Source organism: Condylura cristata, unplaced genomic scaffold, assembly GCF_000260355.1.
Source record: "Condylura cristata isolate star-nosed mole 26May11 unplaced genomic scaffold, ConCri1.0 scaffold00002, whole genome shotgun sequence".
NCBI classification, from domain to species: Eukaryota; Metazoa; Chordata; class Mammalia; order Eulipotyphla; family Talpidae; genus Condylura; species Condylura cristata.
This window is the reverse complement of record NW_004567103.1, coordinates 22,087,259-22,106,638: the sequence shown is the minus strand read 5'-3', so window position 1 is coordinate 22,106,638 and position 19,380 is coordinate 22,087,259. Positions and strand designations below refer to the sequence as shown.

At 39.1% G+C, this 19,380-nt stretch overlaps 1 protein-coding gene across 2 annotated transcripts in view; it reads left to right on the top strand.

Moving 5' to 3' along the window:
* The window catches only part of PARD3B (par-3 family cell polarity regulator beta), a 489,342-nt gene that overhangs the window by 419,714 nt on the left and 50,248 nt on the right, over nt 1-19,380 (top strand). For both annotated transcript variants that reach the window (XM_012727531.1, XM_012727528.1), the window contains one exon: nt 16,601-16,680. In XM_012727531.1, the coding sequence (XP_012582985.1) occupies nt 16,601-16,680 (80 nt within the window). The remainder of the gene's footprint in view (nt 1-16,600; nt 16,681-19,380) is intronic.

Sequence of the window (19,380 nt, the reverse complement as noted above, 5' to 3'; positions counted from 1 at the left end):
AGGTGACCAGCTAGGTTAATCCAAGTCTGTTTTCTGTGGTAGTTTAGGATTATGTGTGTCTCCGCTTGCCTGTGTTACTTCTCACTTTCAAGGTTCTACTTCATTGAAATGGCTCTTTCGTTTCATCCTCTAGCATTTACTGAGCTTTAACTATGTACTAGACAAGTTTTAACAAAGCTGATTATAAAATATCATTATAATTTTATATACATATGTAAATATATGATACAATAATATATAATCACCTCTTACATTATATAAAATTTTATATTCTATAAAACAGGTCATGTATATTATATAAGTATAATATTAAAGAGGTAACTATTTAAAAATATATATACTCTAGGCTCTCAGACATGGATAGTAAATCGCTCTGACTGATCAACTTCCCAAAGGACCCGGTGCTGGGAGAGAAGGGCAGAGGGAAAGGCAGAGGCAGGGGAAGGAGGCATGAGAGTACCGGGGGGCCAGGGAAGGCCAGTAGTGAGATGGGCACAGGTAAGGACGAGGTGGAAATGCCTGTAAAGATGATGGTGATGGTGATGGTGCTGCTGCTGCTGATGATGATGATGATGACAACGACAATGATAACAACACTTGACTGTGAAAGACTTGAATGTCACATTCAGGAATTTCAAGTTTATCCTAGGCATAAAGCAGTTTCTGTGTAGGGCTGTAGGTGGTGGTGGTGATGTTGTGTGTGTGTGTGTGCGTGTGTCTGGACCTATACAAATCCATAGGACATATCGTCTTTCAAATGTTCCGTGTTCATCCAGCCCTACCCATCCAAAAAAAAAAAATAGATATAGATATGTAATATAAAGTGCAGAAAAGAGGCTTTCACAAGAGAAAGAATCCCTCCCCACCCCTACCTCCACCCCCAACTCCCCCATTCTCTTTCCCCTCCCAGAGCTGTTTGTGGCTCAACATCACTGAAGAAGGTTCCATTATCCAGCCTAACCTGGGTTACTCAGAAGTTGACAGAATTGAATCTTACAGGACAGGAAAAGAATTCTCTACAGGTGTTTTCCTCACGAAAAGAAAGTCCAGGATCAGTGTAACTTTAGGAGCAATAGAAACAACTCCAATGTAATGTACACAACTCCTGTGTACTCTATGAGCGTGACTTGTACTTGTGGTTTACCTGCATCATGACATTCAGTCCTCACAACCACCCTTCGCAGTAAGAACTACTTTTCACCACATTTTTTAAAAAGATTTATTTATTTATGCTTACAGAACTGTAGTACATGCCAGAGGGTGGTGGGTGAGAGGATTTACAGGAGACAGAGCAGGGAGCAGAACAGGCAGATTGACAAAGTACACTACTGAGGAGAGCAGCAGGTGGGTCAGAAGAGGTCTACCACGCCATGTGGGTCAGCTCCCTGGCCAGGGGTGGAACTCGTGCTACAGTGGCTTCAGAGCACTTCATGATGCAGTGCCTTAACCCCTTGCGCCACTAGAGAGAGCCCTATTCACCCCATTTTATAGATGAGAAAACTGAGGTCGGAAGTTAACTTGCTCAAGGTTGTGCTGTCAGTAGTGATGAAGTCAAGCCTGGCCAGTCTGGTGTACACTGAGTGATTCTGCTCTGTGTGACACCAGACAGTGAGTCAGGGACCAATTCCCCCCGTGTTCATTACTACAAGCAGCTCAGCTTCCAGTTCAAAGGAGGTTCACAGCACCCCCACAGTGGTGCTGTTCTTGAGGGTGGCTTCCCTGGTTTGTGTCTTTCTTTGAGAAAAATAGTCTTACAAGACATTTTCAACTCCTGCCTTTCTCCTAGTCAGGTAACAACACTGATCAAGTCAGATGATAAAAACATACTTTGATCATTGGAAAATCCTCTGTGACTATGACATGATTCTGACATGCTACCATTCATTCTATATGTCTGTAGGTACAAAACCCTCAAGCACATTTTACAAAAAGGCAGGTATTTGGAGATTGGGACTGACCCACTAGGGGTGAGCCTCAAAGCAGGTGTTTGTGCGTCACCCTGTCCTACCACATCCAGCTAGATGACCAGCTGTATTTTGCTTTAATAACAGCCCCTTTAAACTTCATACACAAGTAGTTTCTATTATTTCCTCAGTGACTTAGGTACCTGGTTCTCAAGCTTTAATCTGGTCACTGAACAGTCTCCAAACCTGAGCCTCACCCTCTTCCCAGGTCATTGCAGGTCAAGTGGCACCGTCAGATCTCTGCTAGGTGGACTTCACAGAGAAGGCTGAGGAAGGTTAACTGTGACTCTGGTGAAGTTTTTCAAAGCCATGTTAGGCCAAGAAGAATGGGGCTTTGATGTTGATTTTCACTCCTTCCAAAGCAATTCAGAAGCAGAGAAGAAAAGACTGTCAGCTCTGGACTGGATTCCTTACATCCAAGTTTTCCTACTACCAGTATTTTAGTACCAGTGTTCTGCTGATAGGGGCAGTCGAGGAGAGGGCTCCTAGAACCCCCAATTAATTAGATTTAATTTCTCCTCCCCATTCAGAGACTACTGCCTCACCATCATGCCACATCCATTTCTTGGCTCGTATAAGAACTTGAGTGGATTGTTGATGATATTGCTGCTCTCTGTATATTTGCATAATTTTATATCCTGAGCAGAGTTCTTGATTTTGCAACAGCATCAGAAAAAAACAGTGTGAATTGGCAGGTTTGGGGATATGATTTGCAGCTGGTCTGTCACTTCCTCTTACTGGAAGCTTCAGCTTAAAGTATTATACAATTATCATATTTTACAGGACCTGAGCCGATATTTGCATCTGCTCATCTTTTGTTGTTGCTTTGTAAAAAATACTCTCTGTTCACATTTATTTTTCATAGATAAATTGCCCAATTCGCTCATTTTACACACTTTTCTCTTGGTATAAATTCATATGATTCGGTGCTATTGAAATCAAAGCACCAAGGTTTAATTGCCATAATAACAGTCAACATGATGAGCCTTTGGACATTTAGATCTGTTGGAAACAATGACAAAGCAAATGCAAGAGGAGCTCTGGTGAAATCTCCCACCATCCCCCTTTCACTCATTGTCATTTTGATTAAAAGGTATATAGAAACCTCCGTGGTTTTTCAGGATGCAAAAATTATTGCAGAAACTTCCTCTATTAATGGAAATTATTAAAGGATGGAAATGGTACTCGAACAGTAAGAATGACATTAATTATGCGAAAAGCAATCGTATCTGGCAGTTGGCAAGTGTGCATTATTCTTCAACACTCTTCTCTGGGGCTGTGTCCAGCCAACATTAGAAATCTAAAAGCTTTTTATTTTGGCAAAGTTCTCGTAGCACTTGGACTTCCAGCATCTAGATAAAAGATAATTTGGAAGGAAATTATGTTGGTGAAATTGAAGAATTCTGTAATGAGTTCTATGTAGATGAATCAATGCCCAATTAAATGATTATATCAAATCCAACTTTAAATGTTGACTTAAAATAATCTCATTTTAAAGACTTTGAAAGTAAGATGCTATATATACATCTAATCAGAAGAGCAAAGTCATTTTGCCCAGCCTTGTAGAGGGATGAAGGGTTCTGATTGATCTAAGCGTTTGATTAATGGAGAGAAACTGAAGTCAGGAATTACCTGTATGTAAGAACTAGATTAGATTGCAATAACCTAGCTTATTTTCACTACCTAATTCCCTTTCTCTTTTGCAACTTTTTTTGGGGGGGCCCTCTTTTCCTGTTTTTACCCCCTTTTCAAGGCTCCCTGCTCTATTTATCACAGTTTGAATGCTTTCATCACCTCTAAGAATCTGTTTCACATTTTTTCTAAATTATTTTCTCACACCATTGTTCACTTTTGTACAGTACTTCCTTTCTCCCCTCTCATGGAGTCCCTATAGTTCTCACATCACCTTAGCACCCATGAGCCATCACCACAGTACTTGTGTTCTTCCCTCCCCTCAATGGACACCCCTCTCTCTCCCTCTCTTTCTGTCTCGCTTTTCTTGACCTTTTGTTGTTTCCCTGTATTCCACATTAAAGTGAAATTATCCAATATTTATCTTTGTCCTGACCTATTCCGCTTCACATATCCCTTTTTCTTACCCACCACTTCTTTTACCTGTTCTTGTCTCTTCACAGCAGGGAATACAAGCATCAGAAACATCTGTTACCTTTTTATTTACCCAGTAAGCATCTCTCGAGCCTTTGCCATGTTTAAGGCACCAACAGGAAGCATCATCAAAGGTACAGAAGTGAACTTCCTTCCATAAGGACAAAATGGCATGTTCAAAATCCATAAAATACTCAATGGGATGAAATCATTGAACATACATGACAGGGACAAATTAAAGCAGGAGCGCTAGCTTGCTGTGAGTTATTGAAGACCCTTGTTTGCTAGCTAATGGAAAACTATTGAATGAGTTTGTGTTTGGTTTGGTTCATGTTGACACATGTACATCAATTTTCAGAATGTCATCTGTGTGGTTTTTCCTTTATCCTCTTGTTCTCATTCATCTTTGTAGAACTAGAACTCTGCTGATATGGTAGTCATTTGAAAAATGATTTGTTTAATATAGATTTAGGTCCAGTGTGTGTCTGATTCCAGCATTAGTGGTAGTAGCTGTGAGTCAAGTAGATTGCTGCAATTGAGGTAGTTCTTCAGGTCACCACTCTTCACACCTAGCACACCCAGTAGCTTATCCTCTCAGGAAGTGTTCCCTTCTACTCTGCTATTGCCTCAGCTTGGAGAAATCTTCCCTCACACTAAGTAGTTACACAGTGGATGTTCCTAAAGGCTTTAATTTTATGTCCCAGATCTAAGCTTAAGTCTAGATTGTTAAGAATATTTGTCATTTTCTGAAAGGAAATAAAAAGAAAAATCAGGGCTCTGTGGACAAAAGGGCTTGAAATTGGTGATGGTTCATAAGACTTGATGGGACAGATGTCATAAAAGTTCCTTAAGAACATTGTGATAACATGTATTGTACCATTTAACAGGTCAGTTCATAAACCAGTTCTCTGTTATGGAAGCTGACTTTTACTACTGGCTGCCACAGAGTAGATGTTTGAGACTTGTGTTTCATTGACTCAATAAGTATTAATGAATATGGTGACATGCCAGGTCTTGAGAAAGTAATGGCTAAAAAAAGAGGCATCTTCCCAATGCCATTGAAGCTTCCAAGCCTGTGTCTTGTGTAATTTAATAGATAGATGCTATGCATGAATGTGGGGGGAAAGAGCCAGTACAGATTTTTATAAAACAGGTCACTTGATTAAAAATTACTTTTGCTTTACCCCAAATTAAATATGTACACTTATTAACGCCACCAGTGATAGGAAGTAAACCTTGCTAGCAATTTAATTCTGTGAGATATCCAGCCTGGCCATAATTGCATCAAAATGTTGCAGACGATGTGACTAATTTCACTTATGCCATCCCATTGTCAACATGGGTTCACTCGGGGCTTAGATATAGCTCAGTTCTTTGTTTAGAGCATGAAACCAGCATGGGAGACAGCATTGAGTGTGAGAGAAGAACAGCTTTGGGGTTAAACAGGTCTCAGCTCAGATACTATTTTGTCATTCATGATTCTTCAGCAACTTGCTTAACTTTCTCCAAACTCAGTTTCCTCCAGTGTAAAATGATGGAAATCATAACATTGGCTGTAACTCATGGTATTGTATTGTATTGTAACTCATGGTATGATTGTAGAGTGTTCCAAGAAGTGATTTCTTTCTGGTAATATAAATGGAAATAACTGGAATTTGCCCATTGACTAAGCTTGAAGAAGAAAACATTCTGAAAAGCTTAAAACCTTACAAAATTTATACTGCCAATGCTTTATAAATGAAGTATATTTGAAGTGTAATAGAGAGCTTTATTCCGTGAATATCCTTTATGAGACTTATTAGTTGCAAGGGATGATAAGAACTCATAAAAAGCAATATAAGCTAACTATTACATTATGTTATGACTTGACATCTTCTAAGGGTAAACTTCATTTCTTTTAAGATCAACAAGAACTTTGTCACAGAGTACAATAAAATAAAATAGCAACAGAATATAAAGATTATTACATCCAAAGAAACAATAAGAAGTTAAATTCAGTAAGTGATTAATGTAGCTAACCACAACTCCACCAAATTCCTGTTTATTCTTTTCCTGTAAAATACAGAACAGGTGAACAGACATTTCTTAAGGAATGCTGCCTGAATACTTTTTTTTTTTCACCAGACTTTTTGTCTTCTTTCAAGTAGGACTGTATTTCAGCCAATGTTATAATATCTCTATTTGTAGGTAGACAGATGGGAGAAAGGAAATGAGGAATGGTATCTGGCTCTTTAATTAAAGATGTAGAGCCAGAGTTTGCTCTTCGAGCTTATTGGCAAGACACATTTGCACACATGCACATAGGCACACACACATGCAACACATACACTCACATGCAAAGTGCATCTAATAGATGGAGCCAAATTTGTAAAATTATATCTGCAATCATAGTTTCTATGGTAACTGTATCGTAGCCCCAGACATAAACAGATCTGGGCAGATGTCTGATTTTATTTTCTCTGAAGACAATCAGAAAAGAGAGAGAGTTTAGGTTATCAAGATGCTGTGACCCAGTGTACAGAAGGCTAGTATTTGGATGATGCTGGCATAAGATTTAATGCTTGAACCTCAGAAAATACTTTTACCATTTTATAATATTGCAGATTAAGTTGCAGTCTTTGTTGTTCAGCTTTAAAATAGTTGTGATATACCTGCATAGAGGTTCTCTATTAAGGAGCTATAAGTGATTGACATAACATGGAAACTATATGGAAGTTAACTTTTATAAATATGTGTGAGTTAAAGAGACTTTAACCTTTATGTTTTAACTCCCACATTTTGTGAAGGAAGAAAATTTAGACACAGAATGGTTGAAAAGCGTAACCAAAAGTTATATTTAAAATAATTTTATTTGCTGTATTTTCTAAGATAGCAGATGTTCTAAACTAGACTGTAAGCTGAATACTCAGTTATTTAATGAAATTACTGAAATTAAATTAGAGAAAATAAACACTTCAGAAATAATGATTTGAACAAGTATGTACTTTCGCTTTTTAGATAGCATATGTGTAAATACATATCTCAGGAATAATATACTTCATGTTGCCACAGAGAAATAATTAAACAACCTATTTTGATTAGTTTCTTTTGTTTAAATTGAATATCATTAGTTTTCCTCTAAACATGTAACATTTTAGCTGTGTTTTAATATCAGAAGACTTACAAAGCTACATTCATAGCATTTTAAATATTTTCATTGAATTGATTCCTTTAAAACTCTTATAGTCAAAACTATAGCTAGGTAAGAGCAAAGTCATTAAAAGAAAACTTTTGGAAACTTCAAAAATATCTGTCATGATACCAACTTGAAATGAAAGGCATATTTCCTAAAATGGCATCTAAATTTTTCCATCTTGCATCTTAATCTTATGATGTCTGGCAGCATGAAACTCATTTTTTTTTTGGTAATGGATCTGAATTAGACATATTTGTAAATAAGGATGTTTTATATATAGGTGAATAAGCTGCACTGCGACTTTGCACAGTCTTTCCATCACAGCAGCTTTTAAATTTCCTCAGGAGAACTGACTTATAGGCCATAAATTACAACATTGGCAAAAATGTGTCCTAACCTGTAAGAGCTGGAAAACATGTTAATTTTGAATTGTTTTTGTTTTTATGATCAAACACTTGCAGAAAATCTTGTGTGATTTATTCTTTTTTATTTTTTTGAATTGTTAAAAAATGTTTGAAAGGGCATTAAATCTTCCCCTCAGCCATTAATCCACAAATGGGGGAAATAAGGGAGTTAAGTGGCCTCTTTAGTATATTGCTTTATGAAACTGCTGACTCTAGCAATGCCAGGCTAGAAATACATGCTAATTTAAGGAACCCTGAACATAGCAGCAAGCTCCTTACTTTTGTAGAGAAAAGACTAATAGCTTTATTTTAACAAGGCTCTTAACACCCCAGCCAGCAGCAGGCATTGAGTGAATGAAATTGGGAGAACTCCCGTGGACTAAAAGCATCTTAATTCAACATTGGCCCTGAATACTAAGCCCTCCTGATAGACTGTCGTAGACTGTCATAATCCAGCCAAAGAGGATCGCTGTGTGCAAGGCATACCTAGGTGTGAACTTGTAAAACTCCCTCAAGTTTCATTTCCAGAACTGTAAAATCTTCCTGCACTGAAAAGGAGAAATATGCCCAAAATCCAAGCATAAATTCTAACACTGTATTGTTATGGAAAAGACTGTTACAGTCTAAGTCTGGATTATTTCTATCACATGTATATTTAGGTCATTGTACTAAGAAAAAAATAGACAAACAAACCTGCATGATACCAAGTGAGATAAAGGGCTTCTTTTTCCAAAAAAATAATTGGGTCAACACTTCTGACCTGTAGGTGTGTGTGTGTGTGATGAGAGAAATTACCTAATAAGGAGTTCTTTAAACAGGAATGGTTCTGAAACTTGCTGGGCACAGTGAAAATGAGAAGTCATCTTATAAATGCCTGTGTCTATTTTTCTGTCCACTCATCCCTTCCCGAAGTGCTCTGATTTCCTATGATCTAACTACAGCTTATAATATCTTTCTCTTCCTTCTATTTTCAGTTTACTACCCTCAGTTTACTGTTCACAAGAATCTTTGTGCCCAGCACAATAATCTATATTGTCACCATTTCTGATTGTAATATTACAGATTGATCAAGTTATAGGCAGGTTGACAAATTATAGACAGATTGTGATTTACCCATAAATGGTATATAAACATTAAAATTCATGTTTATGAAAGGGGTATAATCACACAGAGAAATGCCAGTAAAAATCTCTGTACCATTAAAACATGTATGTATTTGTAATTCTTAATAGAGGTCATCTCTGGGTGGCTTTCCACAATAATCATTAAGATTATCTGTAGTTCTAATAATAGAAAACAAATTGAGTCCCATCATTGCCATTAACTTTCCCCTGGGGGAAAGGACTTTTTCTCAGTTCTATGTCTTACAATATTTAGCATGTACTCTGCTTAGGAGACACTGGAAAGTACTAATCTCATTTTCTGAGCAAGGTAGCATAAGACAGCATAACCAGTGGCTATTTGCTTGCTAGAAAATTATAAAAAATGTGAAGACCATAAAGTCTGACTTTCTTTCCCCAGCAATCCACTGAAATCACTCTCAATAAAGCACCAATCACCATTGCAATGCCAATTTCAACATACCTTCTCAGACTTTGTAACAGTCACTCTTTGGTTATAGAAGATAAGAGCTATACTAGCTAATTTAAGCAGGATCAAATTCATTGTATTAAAGGGCTTACATAATCATGGCAAAGGCTAAAGAAATGAAGTCTTGGGTAAGTATATAGGAATGACCTCCCAAGCCACAACACATAGTCAGACCATCAGTGGAACAGCTGCGATTTCTATAAGAAAGTTTTGACTCCAGAAACACACAATAATACCTGTGCCAGCAGCCACTATGATTAGGAAGGTGCCATCATCTAGAGCTACCAGTTCCAAAGCTACTCTAAAATCTTCCACAGCAGCGCCAGAAACTAGCAACTGTATTCTACTAACACTGCCATATCTTTGTCTTTCTTGCCAGAATAAATAGAGAAAATGTAGCCTCTGCCTCAGTTCCATTTCTCAGATCTTCTGACCTAACTTAAATATGTTGTATTGAAAAGGGATTCTGGGAAAGATATTTTTTAGATTTCCAACTGCTATAGTTCAGACTGTCACTGGAAACCCCCATACTACGGCAAGAATAATCTCTCTAACCTATAAATACGTCCTGTCACTTATTGAGTAGCACATCTCAATGACATCATCATCACCTAAGGGTAAAACAGAGCCCCATGGCATGGCATATAATATATATGACATCATGTGGTCCATGTCTGCGCCTCAGACTTTGACTCTGTTGTCAAATAGACTTTCATATCTGCCATCTACTAACTGTGATCTTGAGCAACTGCTGACTTATTTTTAATTGCAAAATGGAGCAACTATTGGGATTATTGTGAAGATTGAATGGGGTCAATAAATAAAATATTTAACCTTGTGTTCAATGCACTAATAAATATGAAATTTTAGTAGTGATCAAAGAGTAACTAAATAAGTGGAGAAGTAGTCTATTTTCAGGGACAAAAAAAAATCAATATTGTCACAATGTTATATCTTCCCAACTTGAACTATAGATTCAAGTAAATTATTTTTTTAATTTCCTTGCACTCCCAGTAAATTAATTTGTGTATCTCAACATATTGATCGAAGGTATTTATGGCAAGACAAAAGGACCAGAATAATCAGCACAATATTGAAGAGAGGAATAAAATTGGATGACTGATAACTGTCTACCTTCAAGACTTACTATAAAGCCAAGGTCACCAAGTATTACTTGGTATTGGTGAAAGATTAGATAAATGGAACTGAAAAGAGAGCCCAGTAATAAACCTGTCAACTGATCTTTGACAAAGGTGCCAAGGTAGTGCAAGAGCAAGTGTAGCCTCTTCAGCAAATGGTGTTGGAACAATAGGACAGCCATATGCCAAATAAGAAAAAGATAATGTTATACAAAGACCTCACAGTTATTGCTAAGATTAACTAAAAATGGGCCAAGCGTATATCAAATCAATATACTAAAATTCCTAGAAGATAGCATAGAAAAGATAACTCAATGACTGGGTTTGACAGTGACATTTTAGTTATGACATGAAAGGCGTGATCCATGAAAGAAATAATTGATAAGCTGGACATCGCTAAAATTAAAAGTGTTTGCTCTGCAAAAACCAATGTCAAGAGAATGAAAAGAAAATCACAGGCTGGGAGAAAATATTTGCAGAAAAATATAATTGATAAAAGGCTGCTGTCCATAATATACAAAGAACTGTTAAAATCCCACAATAAGAGAACCATCAACCCAATTAAAATATGATTTAAAGACCTTAAAAAACGCCTCCCCAAAGAAAATACACAGGTGGCAAATAAGCATGTGAAAAAATACTCCTCATCATAGATCATCAGCAAAAGGCAAAGTAAAACAATAAAATACTATTCATCACATATTAGAATGGCCAAAATCTGGAATACTAACCGTACACATGCTGGTGAGAATGAGAATGTGGAACAATAAATCTCATTCATTGCTGGTGGGAATGCAAAATGTTGTAAACAATTTGGAAGATAGCTTGGCAAACGATAGCTTGGAAGAAAGCTTTTAGTTTTCTGACCAAACTAAACATACATTTACCATATGATCCAGCAAGTGCACTCCTTGGTATTTATCCAAAGGAACTGAAAACTTATATACACACAGAAACCTGCACAAGGGTATTTATAGCAACTTTATTCAAAATTGCCAAAACTTGGAAACACCAAGATGTCCTTCAGTAGGTGAATGGATAAATAAACTGTGCTACTATAGACAATAGAATATTATTCAGATCTTAAAAAAAAAAAAAGCTGCTACGACATGGAGAAGACTTAAGTGCACATCACCAAGTGACAGAAGCCAACATAAAAAAAAAGTACATGTTATAAAATTCCAATGAGATGGCATTTTGGAAAAATCAAAACTATAGAGACATTTCAAAGCTTAGTGCTAGGACACAGAGAAATTTTAGGCAGAGGAAAATTCCCTTATGATCCAATGGTAGTGGATACTTACGCAAACCCAGAAGATACACACCACCGAAACACACCTGATGTAATCTCTGAACTTTGGGTGATGATGATGAGTCAATGTAGGTTCATCAGTTGTAGCAGATGAAGTACTCTGGTGGGGGTGTTGTGCGTGAGGGAGGCTGTGCATGTGTGGAACAAGGAAACTTGGGCACATTCCATGCCTTTGTCTCAATTTTACTATGAACCTAAAATTGCTTGAAAAAGTCAACCTGGTGGCGCAGTGAGCAAACGAAGCACTAAGAAGCTAAAACCACTTCAGCTCAAGTTCGATCCCCGGCTCTGGAGCTGAACCACATAGCACTGCAGACCTCTGCTGACCCGCCTGCTGCTCCCCTCAGCAGTGTACTTGGTCGATCTGCCTGTTCTGCTCCCCTTCTGTCTCTGGTGTCTCTTATCACCACCCCCTGCAGCTCTGGCCTGTACCCAGTTCTGTATGCATGAATAAATAAATCTTTTTTTTTAAAAAAAAAGTAAACCTATTTACAGAAAGTTGCAGTCACAACAGTATGGTTCTAGCCTTCACAGCACCAGAGATACTGTTGCTACTGCTACTGCTACTGCTGTCCTTTTCCACAAAGCCTGTTTCTCCCTTTACTATAATCCTAACATTCTCTGAAAACGGTGCTTTTCTTTGCTCCACATTCTTTCATTGTTGTTCTCTGTACTTAGAATGCCCCCTCCTGCTCTCCCTAGACCCAACTCCAGTTTAAAAAACCCATTCATACTCAAATTTAGAAGAAGCTTCAACACCCAGCTGAAGCTGTCTTCAACTCACCCAGGTGGATTTTGGTACCTCTTCCTTCAGACTTCCAGGGCCTCCTCCCCCAGGCTGACACTCCAGAGGTGATCTCATTGCACCATGATTGTTTGCAGACCTGTCTCTGTATTCAAAGCAATGAAATCCAGCCCCTGCTTACAATTGCAAAGCATTAAGCAGATTGTAGGATATAGAAGGTTCTCAGCAATTCTCTAATTGAACGACTGCATTTAGGACATTGCAGTATTAATAACAGTGCACATAATACACTACTTTTTTTTTAAAGATTTATTTATTTACTCATACAGGTGAGAGGTGCAGGGGTGGTGAGAGGCTTCACCAGAGACAGAAGTGGGGAGCAGAACAGGCAGACTGACTGAAATATACTTATGAGGGGAGTAGTGTGGAGGTCAGGAGAGGTCTGCCGGGCCATGTGGATCACCTCCAGGGCAAGGATCGAACTCATGCGGAAGCGGCTTTAGATTCTCAGTGCTGTGCTTTAACCTGCTGCGCCAACAGGGAGGGGCCCTAGTTTTTTAAGGACTAGCATTCCACCCAGCTCTTGCAGCCTAGGCCACGGTCTGTGACTGCCATGCCATTTTTTTTCTCACACCTTCAGTTATCATCTGTGTGACCATCGGTACCACCCTGGCTGGTATTAGATCATACATTCTCTTATATCTGTCTTTGTTCACTTCTGATGCTTGTTTCCCAACAAGATTGGAAGTTCCTCAAGGATGAAGATCATCCTGCATTTAGGAACGTGAATCTCCATAGCTCAGAGCTTGTGAATGCTACCCCCCAAACACCCCAGAAAGGTAACTGCCATCACTGAGCCAGGTCAGTTCTACATGCCAAAGCTGGAAATATTAGTCGAGTTTTGAAGCTACAAGAAATGGATTAGCTTTAAATGTCTCATGTCATACCAGGGATGCGTAAGAATTCTATTTTCAGGCAACCACAATTAATCTTCAGCATAGTGCTGGTATTCGTGTGAACTCTTTCTCAATTAAAATAAAAACATAGGTTAAAAACAAACCTTAGAGGGGCTCTCCCTGGTGGCGCCACGGGTTAAAGCACAGCACTGAGAAGCTAAAGCCACTTCTGCATGAGTTCGATCCCCGCCTGCCCCGGAGGTGACCACATGGCATGGCAGACCTCTCCTGACCCGCCTGCTGCTCCCCTCAGCAGTGTACTTTGTCTATCTGCCTGCTCTGTTCCCCACTCTGTCTTTAGTGAATCCTCTCACCCTCCGCATCTCTGGCTTGTACCCCAATTCTGTATGAATAGGTAAATCTTTAAAAAAAAAATAACAAACCTTAGACAGTGTGATTGAGATCAACAATTCTACCATCCTCCACTTCTTTTTTCCTGTGTCACTTATTTATTCCTTCTCTGTCTAAATGAATCCCTGTCTCTGATCTTTGTTAGTGAAGCTAGTGGCTTATATCAGGATTTTTATTTGCATTCCAAATAAAATATTTTTTATTTTATTGACTGTATTCTTAACAAATAGTTCTATTTATTAGAGTGAAATGGATTGACTTCACTTCTCTAGCCCTCAGTTGCATCATTTGTAAAACAGTGACAATGCCATCAACTTTATAGAGTTAGGAAATCCCTCTACCTTTTCAGTTTTTAGATCTGTAAAACGCGTGTAGTAGAATTCTATACAACCTGGCCCCACTCTGTTTTTGCTAAAGAATGCAGAAGCATAACACATAAAAGGAAATGTGTTCATAGTGTATGTATTTTTTTTTCTCACAAATCTTTATCTTTAAATTTTTTTAAAAAATAGGTTAAGGGCTCAGAGGGAGATGGATCACACTTCCAGTGACAAGTGAGTCCAGAAACTACTATATACATATACATGCACATAATGAATATAGTTAATAATGCCTTGTTGCATATTTTAAAGTTGCTAAGAGAGTAAATCTTACTCTCCCATCACAAAAACATAAAACATCACTGTGTGTGGGAATAGACATTGACCAGATTTATTACAGTGATCATTTCACAACACCTGAGACTAATGTGATGTTATATGTAAATTATACCTCAAAAATATAATATTCATTAAACAATTTACATAAAAGCTGCTTCTCTGAGAAAAATAGATAAAATTAATAAATTTTAGTCAGACTAAGGAAAACAAAGAAGTCCCAAAATTCCAATGTGAATGACGGAAGGCAGAAAACACTATAGATGCTACAGATATTTAAAGATAATCAGGAAATATTATAAACAACGTTATGCTCCAAAATTGAAAAAGTTCAACAAAATAAATTTTAAAAGATGAAATTTTACTGTTTGTAACAAAATGGATGAAACTAGAGGGGGTTAGGTTAAGCATAATAAACAGAAGAAGAAAGACAATGCCAGATGGTTTTATTTATACATGGAAAATAAAAAAATAAACAAAGGAACAGACAAAACTAAACCAAGACAAACCAACCCTAAAAATCTGACTACAGAGATGAGGCTACTGGCGGGGAGGGAAAGAAGTAGGGGGCAAGGGAAGAGGGGATCTAATGGACTATGGTAGGGGACTGCTGGACTTTGGTGTTGGATGTAGTGAGATAACATACACTTGGAGAGGTACGTACCTGTACCTCCAACTTCCATATAGTGTCACAAGTCAAGTTACCCCAATTTTTAAAATATACATTAAAACAAATAAATAAAATGTAAAAATAATCATGTAGGCAATTACCTTGAAAATACAAACTTCCAAGTGTGACTGAGCAAGACATCAATAACATGTAGAGTTACAGAGTTCATGTAAATTAAACACATTTTTTAAAGTATTCCAACAAAGAAAGCCAGTATTGCGATAGACCTATGGACAGTGCGGGGGCCCAGATGTGTTCACTGATGAATTTTACCAGATTGAAAACAAAATCTCCACCCCTACCTATCACTACTCCCCTGTATGACCTCTTCTGGAAGGTTCCTAACACTGTCACCCAATCCCCTCCTTCCACCCTGCTCTTCCTTGATGACCCTCTCCTCTGTCAAGTTAGGGTTGCTGCCCCTTTCAGGGTCAGTTCTAGCACCATCCACTTGGGGTCCCAGAGCCCCATCAGCTGTGGATCGTAACCCCTCCATCTTCTGCTGAGTGCAGGGCCCAGCATTCAGAGCACATCATGCATGTCCCTGCTCTGCTTGACCATACTCAGAATATTAGATATATTATTTTATTATTTGTATTGATGCAACATGACATTACAGCATTATATAAGTTTCTTTTAGGGTATTTCTGTTAATGCAGAAAATTCTCAGTCTCTGTGGTTGCTTCCAAGCTTGTATGCAGCCTTCATCCATCCAGCGTAGTTTAGTGGGTTATTTTCTTCTCAGAAAATCGCCAGCCACTTCCTATCCATGTGTTGCTGAAATGTTAAGAGGTTTTACAGGACACGCTGAAGGGTTTCCTATGATTTTTCAATTTTAGAAATAGTCTCTTACTGCAGATACCTGTGTACACTGTCTCTGCAAAACCTCCCAGGGCAAGACTCCCTTACACATCCCAGCCCACACTGATGGTTTTATAGAGAGGTGAGATTTGGGCTGCAAGCAAATAGCATCCAGGTTGAGAACTACCTAGAAAAAATTCCTCTAACAATCGTGACACTGTCACTTCCTGTGTATTCTAGCAAAATACCCCTGCCCATCATCACTGCAGTCCAGGTTTCTGTTCACCCCTCCCTTGCCTATATCCATGTTGAGTCATTAATTGGGAGAAATGCACCACAAGACTTTGTTAGTAATAACAAACTGGGTCCCAGGTCTTCAGGAGCTCTCTACACTGTCTTCTCAATTTTTCTGTAAGTCTAAAAATGACAAGCCTATTTAAAAGGGGGGAGGGGTGGAGAAAAAATTGTTCTCAGCCCACATGGCACAGTGACAGGAAGGAGTCAGCTTGGCAATGACCCTTTTCTGAAAGAAGTGACTTTTTGTTCAGTGCCCTGTTTGTGGCTTGATCGTCAATTCCTAGGGCGAAACTGAGTTCTCGCTTGCTCTTCCGTGGTTGATTTTTGGCAGGCGGCAGCAACAACATTTGTGCACTGATTATAATTTTGAGATGTATTGTCAGTAACCAGGGTGTATAATGGATCTTCATCTCTAATTACTTTTCTCTCCACAGGTGCCTGGAAAGGGTCCAGACGGGAATGCACACACCCTCCGCTTTGAGGGCATGGAGAGGCAGTATGCGTCCTTACCCAGGTAGATGACGGGGGTGTCCCACCTTAGCTCGGCCACAAATGAAGTCTTTAGAGAAACCTCCATGAAGTAGAAATCTGGCTTTGAGATAGGGAATATGTTATAATTTTGCCTCACTGCCATCTGCTGCCACCCTAGTGCCATCTTCACAACTGTGCTAATAATTGAAACACTTGTGGGTGATTTTTTTAGGGGAAGAAAATAGTATATCATTGCAATTGAACATGTCAGCAAGAATATTGGATACTGAATGGAAATCCTAAGCCATCGCTATAAAAATGGTATTGAACATCTTACACCAAGCTTGGAGACAATAAAATAGTAAATCCTCTGTCCTAGGAGTCACCCATGAGAAAGGAGCCAACCTTAACCTTGGAACTTTGTATGGGTGTTAAAAAGCAGAAGAGAAATGTGAACCTGGGAAGGTGTTCTTTGCTTGATTAGAATTTGGCCATGTTTTCTGGGCGACAAACAGATTGCTGAGAGGTACAGGCACAGTGGAGGAAAGAAAGAATTGTGTGGGAAAAGTTCACTTGGCGATTCTGGCCTAACACGATCCACTTATGTTGTAACTAGACACCCCTGAACATGAGATACAATTCTCAAAGGTTTGTGCTCTTATCAGCGAGATGAAGAATAATTTTTGTCTATCAGTAGCACATGACAAAGAGGAAACCTTTCCAAGATTACATACAGTGCAGTTACTCTGGGAATGAAAACGAGCTGAGATGAGCTGAGGGTGTGAGAATTAGTGCGTGCAAAACAAAGCAAAACAAAGGAAGGTTAATGCCAGCCAGAAGACTGAAAAGTTATGGAATGTCTCCTTCTAAAAAGTTAAAAAGTGGGGGAGTAAGTGACCCTTCTTTCTCATCAGAGCTGAGTTGGGTGGTGCTAACTCTGAGCTGGAGGTTTTACGTTGCCTGCCACTATACATCTGCATGTGAATTTACAAAAATAGCATTCTGAATATTGCAACAGGCGTAGCCTAAGTGACCATCTTCTCTTCTAAAGAGTATATTGACTTCAAAAGGAATAAAATCTCCAGAGTAGCAGAGAACACCAACTGTTTTAACACTGACTGGCCAGGATACACACGACTCAGTATTGTAAAAACTTCTCGACAACTGTATTTCATTGAGCTCTCTGTTTTCTTTTTGTATATGTTGTCTCATAGTATTTTCTCATCCTTGGTTTCTTTCCTCGCCCTGTTTTTCCCTGGCCTTGTATTTTGTTTTCATTTTGAAAAAAGGAAGCCGTCTCCAAAATTTGTTTTAAATATAAAATTTCTGGCTTTCAATATTGAAGTGTATGGGAATTGTGGTTAAGGCAGATGGAAAGTGGTACAGTCTTATGAAAGGGAGAAAAAAGGAAACTGGAAATAGTTTTAACGTCATCCCAGCCAACTTGCACTCAGACTGCGGAAATGGGGTTTTTTAATACAAATCAAAAGCATGGAAATAACATTTAAGATCCTATAAACTTCACTCATTCATTTATTGCCCGTAGAGCTATTGATCATCTGTTGTGTATCAGGCCCTGAGACGATGGGACTGTAGAGTGTAAGGACACATCCTCAGTGTCACTCTGTCTTCAGCAATCTCCTGCCTCGTCGGAGGGCAGCAAATCCACTTTCTATAATGGTACAATAACTGCTTAGACTAGTGATTTTTAGCATGACTGTTTAGATTAGTACTTTTTAGCATAACGTCCTCTGACTTTCTATCCCCTATTCATTTTTCTAAGAAGCCCTGAAGAGCTCCACCGTGGCCCTCTCTAACCACACCCGTTTTACCACCTCCACCCAGCTCTGGGGAGGGGGTTTTCTGACAAAGGCAATAGTTTATATCATTTGTGGCTCTGAAGCCATCATCACGATGTATGAACTGACACAATCCTGCCAGGCCCGAAAATATAGCTGTAGCTGAAAGGGAAGCATCTTAGACTGAAAACAGTTTGACACAGTCTACTCACGCACGCACACAATAGGAGTGATGAGCTGCTCATGCCAACGGGCCTCCGCGGCTACCTGGCAACCAGGAGTAGCGTGATGGAGAGTAAACAGGACTCAGATGAATGCAAGAGACACCCCTGGCACCCCATTGCCGATGGAGGACCTGGAACAGGAGTGCCCGTCTCAATAGCTAAAGGGGAGATGAAAAGCATCCCCACTGGTGTGGGGGGCGGGTCATATTTACACAGCAAGAGGAAGAGGCAGGGACACACTGCTGGCTGTTGACAGAATGTAGATTGGACCCTGTGTGCTGTGACATTTACCCTGGTTCCCTAGTCTTCCCCACCCTGGAGATTTCACTGTCCACTTAATTGAATGTCACAGCTCCACTGCTCCCTCCCCTTGCTGAGAGTGAGGAAAACACATTCCTGGCGGCACCCAGGCACCCAAACTCCCTTTCGCCACAAGGTGAGGGGCTGTAAAGTATTGGTAGAGTTAAATTTTTCTTTCATTTAAAATATGAATAGTTGTACCTCTAGGAAGTCGGTGACCAGGCTTACTGACTAACTCTGTTCCTATGTTGTTTGTGGAGAGTATCACAGAAGTTTTTTTGTTTTTTGTTTTTTTAAAGATCTATTTATTTATGCATACAAGAGCTAGGGTACGGGCCAGAGGTGTGGCAGGGAGAGGATTCACCACAGAGTGGGGAGCAGAGCAGGCAGACCCACTGAAATACACTGCTGTGGAGTTTT